The sequence below is a fragment of the Artibeus jamaicensis genome, unplaced genomic scaffold (genome assembly GCF_021234435.1).
Source record: "Artibeus jamaicensis isolate MK-2021 breed Jamaican fruit bat unplaced genomic scaffold, CSHL_Jam_final contig_797, whole genome shotgun sequence".
In the NCBI taxonomy this organism is placed as follows: Eukaryota; Metazoa; Chordata; class Mammalia; order Chiroptera; family Phyllostomidae; genus Artibeus; species Artibeus jamaicensis.
Window position 1 is genome coordinate 4708879 of NW_026521977.1, and position 13801 is coordinate 4722679.

The 13801-nt window shown below is 37.8% G+C and overlaps 1 protein-coding gene across 1 annotated transcript; it reads right to left on the minus strand.

Moving 5' to 3' along the window:
- Positions 1–1444: 1444 nt before the first annotated feature.
- PTH (parathyroid hormone) lies at positions 1445–4402 on the minus strand. Its single transcript, XM_037146492.2, has 3 exons — positions 4326–4402; positions 1823–1909; positions 1445–1706 (listed from the first exon to the last, which is right to left on the minus strand). Exons 1-3 carry the CDS (start codon positions 4385–4387, stop codon positions 1445–1447), a joined length of 411 nt encoding a protein of 136 aa, XP_037002387.2. The 5' UTR covers positions 4388–4402.
- Between the last annotated feature and the right edge of the window lie 9399 nt (positions 4403–13801).

Consider the following 13801-nt stretch of genomic DNA (forward strand, 5'->3'; position numbering starts at 1 on the left):
TATGAAAAATAATAATAAAGTTCAAATATCACATTTTGTCGTACACACAACAAAGTTGGACCTCAGAAGAATATAAGCCTAAGGTGAAAGGTAAAACTCTAAAGCAGATGTAAGAGATAACTTTGTGACCTAGGGCTGGAGAAAGACTTCTCCAGTGAGACTCCCCAAAATACGAACAATAAGATGTAAAAATTGATAAACTGCATCCATCAAAATTAACCATGGAGTCAGTAAATATGCTGGAAGCAAATATTTGTGTCATTTAAAACCAAGGAATTTGTATTAGAATATGCAAAAAATATCTAAACAAATAGAATCAGCGAACCAGAGCTTAGTGCTGTCTTCCTCATTAGAACATGAACTCTTTGAGGCCAAGGATAGGATTTTAGTCAGCTCTCAGTGACACAAGCCACATTTTAAATGCACAGCTGGCTACTGTGTTGGACAGCACAGAATATAGAACATTTCCACCATCACAGACAGATCTGTTGAACAGCATTGATCTAAATAGATCAGGGCTGTGTATTTTACACTCCTGAGGTATCTTGTACACGACAGTACATGACAAATAATGAACACTGAATAGATAGATATGTGTCAAGTGAGAAATGAATAAAGTTTTATTCTAAAATATACAAAAATTCTATTCCTTGCAATTTGGTGTTCACATTTGAAATATGATCAGTAGGTTTGTATATATAGGCAAATGCCTTTGCATTCAAGTTTTAAACCACTTTCTCCTTTTTCTTGCTAAGTATTTCATTATCTTTCCTCAAATGAAGAGGACAATAGTATCGAGCTAGTAAGATTTGGGGACCTGGTACTTTGGCAATATTAAAAGGATGATGTTCAAAATATCAGAATATGAAACACATGATAAAAAAATGTTATATGGATGTTAGCTGAACCTATTGCTATAATCATTTCACAATATATGTAAATCAAACCATCATGCTGTATGCCTTAGATTTATACAGTGATGTATGTCAGTTATTTCTCAATAAAACTGTAAATAAAACCATTTTGTGTTGTTCCTAGTCACAGTCCATTTAAACATATTGGTGTTGCTTATAACCAAAAAGATGTTCTTATAATAAGTGAAAAATACTTAACTTCATTTATTTAGAATCATGGTCATTAAATTTTTATTTTGCATTGTAAGATGGAAGAGAGGTTAAAAAGTGCAATTTTATTCTTTTATAAATTATGCAATAACATACTTTAAAAAGAATAAACAATAGGAATAGAATAACTAAATGAACTCTTGAATAAAAGTAGAATCAAGCAATGAGAATGACAGCTGTCATAACTAGCAATGGGTTATATGCAAAGTTGTTAATGTTAGAAATATTGGCATGTGGTGATCATAATAGAGCTTGAAAACATTAGCAGCATGCAGTATTGTTGCCCTATGCTCTCCAGAGCAGTGCTCTGATAGGCTGTTTCACTGGGATTTAGCTTTAATTAAAACATCCACATTGGCTTTGTCTGCTTCGCCGAGACTTTTTTGATGGCTCTCAACCAGGACATTGTCTTCCTTTTTCCAGGGCCTCTGGGAACCACCATCCTTATGAGCCACAGGAGCTCCAAGGGCCACAAAGTTGTGCACGTCCTGCAGCTTCTTGCGCAGCCATTCCACCCTTTCCATCGAGTTCAGATGTTTGCCCAGGTTATGCATAAGCTGTATTTCACTCACAGATCTCCTCCTGTAGGGAGCAAAACAGAGAGGCCACTCCATTAGTTCCCCTCTTCCAATCACAAAGCCAACCATAAAAATCCAGTTCGCATGCCTTCACCACGCATAAGAGGCTACGGTACTTACTTGATAAGTTTCCCATCTGATTTTGCAAAAAAACAAATTGCAAACATGACGATCATTACTTTAACCATGTCTTTTGCAAACATCATCCTCACTAAAAAAGAAAAGCAAAATGCATCTATTTTAAAATACTGTTACTATTCCAAACTCTACAATTAAATTTATTAGTTTATGTTATAACTATACAACTACACAAAACATGTTACAGGAACTAATTGAACTGGTTTTCATGAAAGACTTTTGGAATCAGACTATATTACAGATACATTAGTATATATTCTATAAACACATAATTTGTCTTACAAAAATGACAACAATCTCACAACTGTCAACAACTGAACCTAAGAAAAACAAAAACAAACTAAGCAAACAACTAGGACAGGAACAGAATCACAGAAACAGAGGTCACGTGAAGGGTTATCAGCAGGGAGAATGGGAGAAAGGGTACAGGGAATGAGAAGCATAAATTGTAGGTACGAAGTAGACAGGGGGTGGTTAAGAATAGTATAGGAAGTGGAGAATCCACAGAACTTATATGTACGACCCATGGACATGAACTAAGGTGGGGGAATGCTGGTGGGAGGGGGATGCAGGGAGGAGGGAAATAAAGGGGAAAAATGGGACAACTGTAATATCATAATCAATAAAATATATTTAAAAATTAAATTAAAAAGAAAAGTTTTACTTTCTACGTAAATTAGTTTTACTTTTAGTTATCTTTTTGAGAGTTCTTATGCAAGTTTTAATATATGAATTTTAAGCCACATGAGGAATAAAAAACTTACATTTTAGAATTTCCTCTTATATTTTATATTGGTTATGACTAAGTGCTTACAATTTGCTTGAAAATGGCTAATTCTTTTAATTAAATAAATTATTAATACTTTTTATTTACTTAGCACATTTCTTTTTCATAAGTCAGCTTCATTTCAGGCCTTGCAATAATAACCACAAATACCAAATTAACAGGCTCTGATTTAGAGATATTTCTAACTGAATTAATGCACATGTCCACCATTAAAAAATGTGTGTTAAAGTATTTTAAAATCATCTAATTAATTACTTGTTAAATGAATTTAGAGCTTTGGCTTTATATAAAATGCTTGTCTATTTTTTCCTTCACCTTTTTTTTTAAACAATCTTGTTTGAGTATAATTTCTAGCACTTTCCTGTTTTGCTCATAAAGCTTTTCATCTCAAAATAGAATAGTCTTACCTTAATCTGCATTTCTTTTTTTTAAAGATTTTATTTATTTATTTTTAGAGAGAGGGGAAGGGAGGAAGAAAGAGGAGAGAAACATCAATGTGTGGTTGCCTCTTGCACGCCTGCAACCCAGACATGTGCCCTGACTGGCAATCAAACTGGCGACCCTTAGGTTCACAGGCCAGCACTCAGTCCCCTGAGCCATACCAGCCAGGGCAGAAGTACTTTTTCTTAATGCTTAATGTTCTCTGTTTTAACATACACAACGAGTAGCTATGTACTCATATTTTTAAAGGAACATGGCTTTATTTATGTATTTATTTATTTTTGAAATTATATTCTTTGGAAGTAGCATAAGTAACATTATGATTTATTACATTTATTTTCATTATGCAATATAAGACTATTGATAGAGCAAGAGAAACATATACTTCAATTTTGGTTTATGTTACTTTAAAAAAGTCACTGTAGCTGGAGGACTGGAGCACTGGCTTCTAATCGTAGCTCTGCCACATTCACCTGGTGACTTTAGACATCTCTGCTTCCTGTTCTTAACAGAGACGAGCTTCTTACAAGAATGTCGTAAAAAAACTGAAAGCCAGTGTAACATACCCTTAAAATCTAGGTACATTTTTCAGAATAGAAAATTAGAAAAGGCTTTATGTAAAGGAATAAATATTCAGCAGTCAAACTAAGCTTCTTCAACTACAGTATATAATTTGAGCTTTCCAGGAGTCATAAAACAAACTATTTGGTAAGGATATTCTGCAGGAAAAAGGGAATTTTAACCCAACTTAGTACACTTATGTTCGTTATTTAACTCAGAATTATTTATTCCTTATTAGCCTGTTTTATTTCAAAATTTCAATAAGATACCATTAAAGCATATCATGCCCAATTATAATTTTTGTGTGTAATTTCAGAAAAATTTAGGAAAAGCAAGGCCTCCTGAAAGACTTTTATCACAAAAGTAAATGATTTGGAGTATTTTAGTGGCATATATTTAATTTGTATTGTGGCATTTTATATTAAACATAACTCAAGCCCTCCTTTAACATTTTAACATGAACAAACAGCATGATATTGTAGAAAATGATGCACATTAAATAATGCCTAGATTATAAAAAATACCCTATATGAGATTTAAAAAAGAAAATAAAGATTACTCACCACGCAATGTCTCAGGACAAGATCTTTCAGGTGTATTAGCAGCCGGTGCTCTCTTCGAGTTCAGTAAACTTGAGAAAGCTGATGATTTGGATTGTAGACCCTTAAATGTGACCTTTATATATAGGTCTTCCACTGGTCAAGAGAAGCTTTTTTGTTGTTGTTGCAGATGACATCACTCCCAATTCTCTGGATCATAACTATAGGATCAGAGCAACAGATACCCCCATGGGGCGGTGCCCATTCCTCTTAAGTTTTAGATAATTGGATATGAAGAGCAAAAGAGTGTGGGGCTCGAAAAAAATATTTATGCAAAGATTTCTAACAAATATTAAATTGTACTTCTAAGTTCTGACTGGATTAATGAATGTATATTATAATAAAAGACTGATTTTAGTGATTTATGGTAAGGTCATCATTTTACTCAAAAGTAAAATGTGAAAAATAAATATTTTTATAACCATATTATGGCACAATTATCGTGAGGATTATACTGAATTATACTATGTAACTCTTCCTTTACAAGCCATTTTCAACTAATCCACTTCGGTCCTGGTCATCTTTGACAAAACAGATGCTGTGCTGTTCTTAAAGAAGGTGTTAAAAATATTTTGAGAAAATGCTCTGAGTATGTCATGAATTTTAAAGGCTTCGAAAGGAAAATTATTAAAAAATTTACTTAACTTACATTTCATTCATGCCTTTTAATTTTCCTTTTTTAATTTCCAACTAAAAACATTTGATAAGCAGCAACTATACACAGGCTTTCCCCATGTCACCCCACCAGGCTTCACAGCAGTTCTCTAAGTAAGTACCACTGTCGGGCCCGTTTCCACAGGAGGACACTGCAGTCTGGAAAGTAAAGAAAATGGAATTCAACACAGGTTTTCATGACTCCCGTCATTTTTATTCTTACACAGTTTCCCCCCAGAAATGCAGTCCTTCCTTTGAACTCCAGTCGGCTTGCTTTAATTGGCAGCCTCTTTGTCTGGGGTTGGGTCTTTTTGTTTTTTTGTTTCTTGTTTGCAATAAAGTATTTTGAATCAAGGTATGTGCATTGTTCTTTTTTAGACATACCATTTTTGCACAGTTTCTAGACCATGGTATAGTCTAACATAAGTTTTCTATGTACTGGGAAACCAAAAAATTTGTGTGATTTACTTAATTCTGGTATTTGCTTTACGGTAGTGGTCTGAAGACCACACCTACCTGAACAATTGAATTCTGACAAAAGCACAAAAACAATTCAGTGGAGAATGATACTTTCTAAATAAATGGTGAATTAATAATTTAAAATACATATGCAAAAATATTATTTCAATCCACACATTACCCATATATAAGCTTACCACTATGATATTCCAGGTTTGGTTCCAGGGCTCAGGTCTTGATTCTTGTGTCACATGCTAATGATTGAGGACCTGTGTCAAAACCTAATGGAGGCATAATGCTGCCACCTACCTGATATCAAATATGGCTACACTGTGGTCTCCATCTATGAGATCAAAATCCTCTGAATTCCCTTGTTATATCTAGGATTCATTAAGGCAGCTTGTCCCCCGATTGAAGTCCCAGAATTGGATCAGTTCTCTTAGCTCTGGTCCCATCCAAACTTCATATTACCCCTTTTCCTGCAAGCCATTGCTAAGGTTTGTCCCTACAACACGCAAGAACTTGCCCAAGCTTGAATAGTACCAGTACAAAGTCTAGAATGAGACAGATGTGTTAGTCCTGCTCTGGGAAATTCTCTACTTGGACAGATACCACTTACGGTGTATGCCCAGACTCCATTTTCGAAGTGTTAGAGACAAACTGAGATGTGTCAGGGGGTATGAACCAGGTTGTTCAAAATGCTGGAAAACAATATGTGAAAGCAGTTGAGTGAAACTGAAAAAGCAAAGCAAAGAAAGTAAAAGAGGAGGGGAGAAGAGGGAAGGGGAAGAGAGGAGAGGGGAGGGGAGGAGAGAAGAGAGGGAAGAAAAGGAAAGAAAAAAAATAAAAGGTTTGAGATGATTACATAGCTGTCTTTAATTTTTTATAGGGTTATTATAACAAAGAAGGAATATTTTCTGTGGTTTAAGAGGAAGAACAGACTTCAATGGTTAAAGATTACAAGGAGGCGGATTTGAGCTCAACTTGGACATTACAGTTGTTAAAATAAGGAATCAACCACCTTGTAAGTAGCAAGTTCCCCCATCACTGAAGTGTTCAGAGACTAGGTGAACACTTAGTTACCAGGGATATTTGAGAGATTCATACGCAGCCGAATATTGAACTGGATAACAGAGAGGTCCCTTTTCACTGGAAAAATCTATTTAATCTTTGATCTTTTTAAAGACCTCTTCTGATGCATAAGACTGCTACATATGATATGTGTGTTTCATATCTTTTTTGTTATGCTTACTCAATGGAGAGGAGAATTGGAAAGGGAAATGGTTTTATAAACACATTTTTCAGTGTTGTTATAAAGCCATGTTTAACATTTTAATTTGTAGATTTCCCCCACTTTTTTTAGTAAGTTTAACATAACTGGCAGCCTTCCAGGAGTGATGGAATGTTACTGTCTTCCTCTTATTACAAGTATTTAAGAATAAATTGCCATATTGAAGACAACCAAAGTATTAAACTAGCTTCACAGAGAAATAAAGCAAGCAATTTAGACAATACTCATTCATATAAAATATACCCTGAGCACCAACTATCTTTAGAGGCTGTGCCAATCCCTAGGTGGTTAAGACATGATCTCTAAATTTAACACATAGCTACAGTATAATGTGATAGGTATTGTAATAAAGATATGAACAAAGGCTTATAAAAACACAGAGGAGGAAGTGATTACATTTCCCTGGAGTTGTTGGAAGGTATTTTACAGAGAATCTGAAATATTCTCAAGGATGATTGTGAGTTTCCCATCAGAGATGGTGAGAAAGAACAGAGGGCACAGCAAGTACAAAGGCGTGAAGGCAATAAACATTGAATATGTGCTAGTGGGAGGAGAGGGGAAATGGGGGGTGACCCCAAAGAAGTAGGGTGGGTACCAATGGTTTTTTTATCTTGTAGTCCTCTCTAAACCCATAGTTGCGTTAGTAATATTTTTGTGTCCTTCAGATTTCTAAAGGGACAACTTGACCTTCCCACAAATAAGAGATATAGCTGACAAGATTTGGCACGTGATTTATCTGAACCATCATACCACAGGACTGCAGGCATTAGATAGAAGGAAATCGTTTATGGAATAAGAGGGCTAAGGGTTATGTAGGCACAAGAGGCTGATGTCACAGTGACAGAGAGAAGAGCTGAGCACAGCTTTTTGCTTTGAATAGCTCAGCCTTTCTTTGCACTCTCAGGTTTCCCAAAGCTAGATGCAGGCATCCTACTGTAGTCCTCACATTTGGGGAAAATAAAGGACCAGGCATTATCTCCTTTTGCATTATGGGAGGTTTCATTTAAGACTGACTTGTTTTTCCTTCTGTTTGTTCAATTAGAATTAATAAGTAGGCTTTGAGGACTTAGCATCAAGAAGAAACTTCCAGGGCTGGGAAAAATAGCTGTAGTTCTCCTCATTTCATGTTTTATTGATAGGTTAGATGATGCCTATCTTAACAGTTGATTTACTTTTTTCTTCTTTTTTAGGAGCTCCTGAGAGCAGGAGCTTCTATCCTCATGGAGTTGGGATGTCTCACCCTTCCAGTGTGCAGATGGGTTTACCAACTGAGGAGCTCTCTGAATTCCATAGCTTAGGCATAATGGACCATTAACTCAATCTCCAAGCTCTCTGCTCTGCGGAGGAGGAGGGAAGTTGACTTACTATTATTATTATTATTATTATTATTATTATTATTTGCTTTAAGCTCTTCTGTGGGACACTGAGCTACTAAGTTCTTGATCTGTCAGAGAAAACTTTCCTCCCTCCCTCCCACCAGCTCCTGAGCTTATCTGTAGTTAGAGACAAAGAACAAAAATTTACCAAGGGATAGCATATAATAACTGTTGAATCTTCCTAGTGCTTTCTGTAATGTGTAGTTGCTTAATTTTCTTCCTCCACCACCTCTTATTGAGGGATACTGTGAGTGTGGGTCTCTAATGCACAGCATTTAGTAAGCCAATGATCTCTCCCTATTCGTGAGCTGGTATAAACCCTGGCATCCATTATATCTGAGTAGCCCTTTGATGATAAAATATACAGCTACCCTCACAAACAAAATATAACTTGTTGCTTTTTTGTCCATTCTATCCATGAATGCCCATCCTTGTACATGTTGCCAGCCTTCTGCATGTCTGTGTGGAATACAGGAAGGAGTATTCAAATGACCCACACTGTCTTCACAGTCAGAAAGGGGTATTTCTTATTTAAAATATATATATTTTATTGATTATGCCATTACAGTTGTACTATTCCCCCCCTCATTCCCCTCCACCCTGCACACCCCCTCCCCCACCATTCCCCCCCTTTTGTTTATGGCCATGTGTCACAAGTTCTTTAGATTCTATATTTTCCACACTATTCTTGCCCTCCCCCTCTCTATTTTCTACCTACTGTCTATGCTTATTCTCTGTACTTTCTCCCCACTTCTCCTCCTCCCACTCCCCTGTTGCTAACCCTCCATGTGGTCTCCATTTCTATGGTTGTGCTCCTGATCTAGCTGTCCTCTTAGTTTGCTTTTGTTTTAGGTGTGGTTCTCAATAACTGTGAGTTTGCTGTCCTTCCACTGTTCATATTTTTTATCTTCTTTTTCTTAGATAAGTCCCCTTAACATTTCATATAATAAGGGCTTAGTGATGATGAACTCCTTGAATTTCATCTTATCTGAGAAGCACTTTATCTGTCCTTCCATTCTAAATGAAAGTTTTGCTGGATAGAGCAATCTTGGTTGTAGGTCTTTGGTTTTCATGACTTGGAATACCTCTTTCCAGCCCCTTCTTGCCTGTAAGGTCCATTTTGAGAAATCCGCTGACAGTCTGATGGGAACTCCTTTATAGGTGACTGTCCCCTTATCTCTTGCTGCTTCTAGGATTCTCTCCTTCATTTTAATCCTGGCTAATGTAATTATGATATGCCTTGGTGTGTTCCTTCTTGGGTCTAACTTCTTTGGGACTGTCTGAGCTTCCTGGATTTCCTGGAAGTCTATTTCCTTTTCCAGATTGGGGAAGTTCTTCTTTATTATTTGTTCAAATAAGTTTTCTACTTGTCATTCTTCCTCTTCCCCTTCTGGTACCCCTATAATTTGGCTGTTGGAACGTTTAAAGACATCCTGGAGGTTTCTAAGCCTCTCCTCATTTTTTTGAATTCTTGTTTCTTCATTCTTTTCTGTTTGGTCATTTTTTTCCTCTTTCTGATCCACTCCTTTGATTTGAGTCCCAGTTTCCTTTCCCTTACTATTGGTTTCCTGTGCATTTCCCTTCATTTCAATTAGTTTAGCCTTCATAAGTTCCTCTAATTTGTGACTAAAATCAACCAGTTCTATGAGCATCCTGATCACCAGTGTTTTGAACTGTGCATCCAAAAATTTGGCTATCTCTTGGTCACGTAGAATAATTGGTTATGGGGCTTTGAGCTCTTCTTGAGCCATAATGTTTTGGTGTGTTTGCGCCTGTTATGTATGAGGGGTGGAGCCTTAGGTGTTCACCAAGGCGGGACGACCCAGTCACCCGGTTATGCCGCTGTATGTGGGGGCAGTGTCAGTGAGGGGCAATGGCATTTGTCCCCCTCTCTTTCAGATTTCTGTCCCCTCTGTGGCTTCCCACAAGCAAATTGGACCCTTCTGGTCCTGGTTCCTGGGTGTGTGGGCTTGTGTATATTCAAGGACCCTGTGGGTCTCTCCAACAAACTCTCCCGGCACCTCGACCCCAAAAGTCTTTCCAATTGGTGCTTTCAAGCTCTAATTCCTGTCGCTGGGGCCCTGGCCTGAGTGGTCTGTCTCACTGTTGGCTCCTTCGCTTGGTTTATCTGTGCTTGAATGCATGACCGCAGTCAGCCAGCTGCCTTGCACCCTCACTGGGTCCCCCTGTTGTTACCCCAAGCCTGGGATCCGCCAACTGCCACTTGCACTCCTGGGTCTGTCCACTGATCTTTCCTGCCTGACCTTGATAGGCTGCTGACTCCGCCCCTCTTACCAGTCTGGCTGAATGGTTTGTTGTTGTCAGACTTCCGTACAGTTCAATTTTCTGTGTTTTGGCTGCATTTTTGTTACTAAAACTTTGTTGTCTTTAAACTTGGTTGTGCAAGGAGGCACAGTGTTTCCACCTACGTCTCCATCTTGGCCAGAAGTCCTGAAAGGGGCATTTCTTTAGGTGGGGCACTGAGGGTCAATAATGAGATACTGGATGTCTGGGATGAGGCAATCTTTCTAAATATAGCGAGGAATGTCATTGTCTTGTGACAGCGTAAAGCAGGATGTCATTTAGGGAAACCTTTTGATCTTCACGTGATTGAAAAGATGTCTGGTTGCGCCCATGCCACTGTAACATTTTCTGTGACATAGGTAAGGAATGGAACATGTCCTTGAGTGCTCCGCATTTAAAAGCTCTCTAGGCTTTAATCTCTTATGCTGTTTCTTAAAGAAACAGTGGGGAGAAAGTAGGCTTAACTGAGAGCTTTGCTTTCCTTTTTCTTCTCTCTCTCTTCTTTTAAGCCATAAGAACCATAGACAGCCTTTGCAATTTAATTGAGGAGTGAAGTCTCCCACTTCCGGTGACACTCCAGTGAGTTGGCCAGACCGCTGATATCATCGCTCCTGATTCTAAATATTATTATTTTTTTTTGTCCCATGAAGGTACTCATACATTTCAGACCGAATGTTCTAATTTGGAGTGCAGATAATAAGTTTTCTTCAGTTAATGTGGATCTTCCTTTGGATCACATAGGTTCATAGTTCTGCTCTACTCTCCCTTTACTGTTGGTAGAATGTCATATATAATTTATGGTACTAGAAAAAAAAACAATGTCTTTCACACCCCTTCTCAATGTTCAGCTGAAGCCAATAGGCTGTGTACTCTGACTCTTTCCTATATGCGTTTGAAATAGTGTGAGAAAAAAGCCAGACAAGGACTATTGGTTTCCCATTAGTGAAGCGCTAAGTCTAAGGATCTGGGTTCTCCAACTCGTAGTTTAAGAATGCTGACACTGCGATCTCAATTATGGTTTTAATCCATAATTTAGTAAAGATTTGATGCAATACAGCAAAGATTTGTGACACACCTAGAGTCAGACAGTACAGAAACTGTCGTCTTTTTCCCGGATCACAACCTTCTTGAATTTTGTTGTCATGTGATTTTCTTTTAAGTTAGAGCATTTAACCTTTTAGATCTCAAATTCCACATCTTGAAGTAGAATATTGCCTTCCCTCCTTTGAATTGAGCTTTTGTACAAGAGCTATTAAATGTGAAAGTGTTTTACATATAACTGGCATTTAAAAAAATGCACGTTGAATCTAAATCTGAAAGGAAAGTGTCCCTGGCCCATTTCCTCAGAGGGGTCCACCTCACTCCAGATGTCCCCAGTAATAAACATGTAGAGTGCTGAACTCCAGGGCCCAGTCTGCTCTCTACCAACAAGATCTACCAGCCCAGCCGCCTAAAGTGCCAAGAATTCTGAGGCAGTAGGCTGTTATGATGTTCATAAAATCCATTCCGAATTTGCTAATTGCACAAGGAGTTGTAAATTCAAACTAAAATGAAGCATATCTTTGTATTGTTGGTAATGCATCATGCTAAGAGTGGACTCCTACACAAGTTACACTGACAAGCATCCCTAGAAGCTACATTCTTCTCACACCCACCTAGCAGCACTGTGCAGTGGAAATGGGCAGGACCTGAGTATGAAAGATGAGGGTAGAAATGGTAGTTCCAGCACTTATTAGTTGTATTGTTGGTGAAAATCAGGTTCTTTCACAGGATTGTGAGGAGAGCATTCCAAGAACCGATGCACAAGTCAAATGATGGCTTATTAGTGTGGAAGGCCGCCCCTGTGTCCCTTCTCTGTCCCTCCTCCATGGAAAAAAGTTTAATCGTGTTTTCGGCAAGGCCAAAACAAAAGCCAGCGTCCAGGGTTTCTGCCTCACATTAAAGCTTAGTCCTTCAGAGCCCCTGCAGTCTGCTGTGTACCCTGGTAGCTGCTAGACCCACACTGTCACTTGCTCTTGGGCAAGAGAGCCCACGAACATACAAGGAGAGTGTGTTACTGAGCCAGAGAGAGAGGTAGAGAAAGAGGGAGAGAGTGGGAGTTCCGTTGTTTACCCGAGATTATATTAGCTTGGGTTTGAGACCCACCAGGTGCTTTTGCAAAATACTCAATCAACCTTCCAAGCTTTCATGGGCTTTTGGTAGGTTTATACCCCCTAGTTAGATTGAAAGGCCTCTATGGTCCAGCATCTCCCCCTGTACCACCCCAACAATCCAGTACCAGAGAGGGGAAGAGTGTTAATCTCCTTGGCGAGCAATGCTCTAATCCCCTGGGGTTAGAGCTATAGCTTCCTAGTGAAGCAAAGAGAAGTTTATGCTTCCTGGTTTATTAAGCTCAGTGTCTAATTCCCTTTGCTCTCTTTCCTTTATTAATAACTAGTTACCTACAGTAACAGTTGCATAACCCAGAATAAGTGATTTTTTTTACAAAACCTTAATTTCCACAGAATAATAGATATAAATTATCCCATAGAGTTATTATGAAGATCCTATAGAATAATGTACTTTGTCAACTGCATACATGATATTAAGAGTTGCAATTACAACTCTCAATTTTGAAAAAAGTTCACAATTAACAGTAGTAACATTATTTCCATAAATCCCGTTAGGGTGATATAATTGCAATTTGTAGCTTTTTGTGTACCCCCTCTAAGCTGATTGAATGGCATTTCGAGCATCACAGAGTTGCTCTTAAGGCTCAACCTAGAATGCTATTCACTTCATCTTTCAACAACGAAGAGAATTTTCAGCATTGCTTAACTCAACAAACCATCAAGAAGAACTCTCTCATGTGCACAAAGACAGGCAGGCAGATAAGATTCTATATTTCCCCTCCAGGGACATTCTCCATATGTCTAACTTACCAATAAAGTGTGAAAAAGTCACTGTGAGACTTCATTCCAAACATACTCACGTGGTTGGTTATTTTAAGAAATCAACTAGAGGGAAGGTCACAATGGAAACATTGCTAGACTTAGCTTAGTTCAGATCCTGGCATTACTAATGTTACCATATTCAGCAAATAAAAACACTGGACGCCACCACGTGGGAGCATGGCTCTGACTTCATGTGCCGGCTCCTTGTCCCCTGCCAAAAGCCAAACACCCAAAACATTGGACACCAGTCAATAATAATATAATGTATACTAAAAGTAGATATCATGGTAAATGTTCTTTTCACAATTAGAAAAAGAAAGGATGAAGAAAACTCCACAGGGAACCCAATTAAATTAGACTGATTTCTAATTGCCTGTGCATATATACACTGAAATACAAGAAAAATTGCATGGGACATATTTATATTAAAAATTATTCATATTTATCTGTAATAAATTATAAGCATATAATTCACATACCTCTTTTTAAAAGTTATATTTTCTTAATGATTTGGCTTTGCTTTTTTCAATTAATTAGTTTATATTTTTAAGAGAGT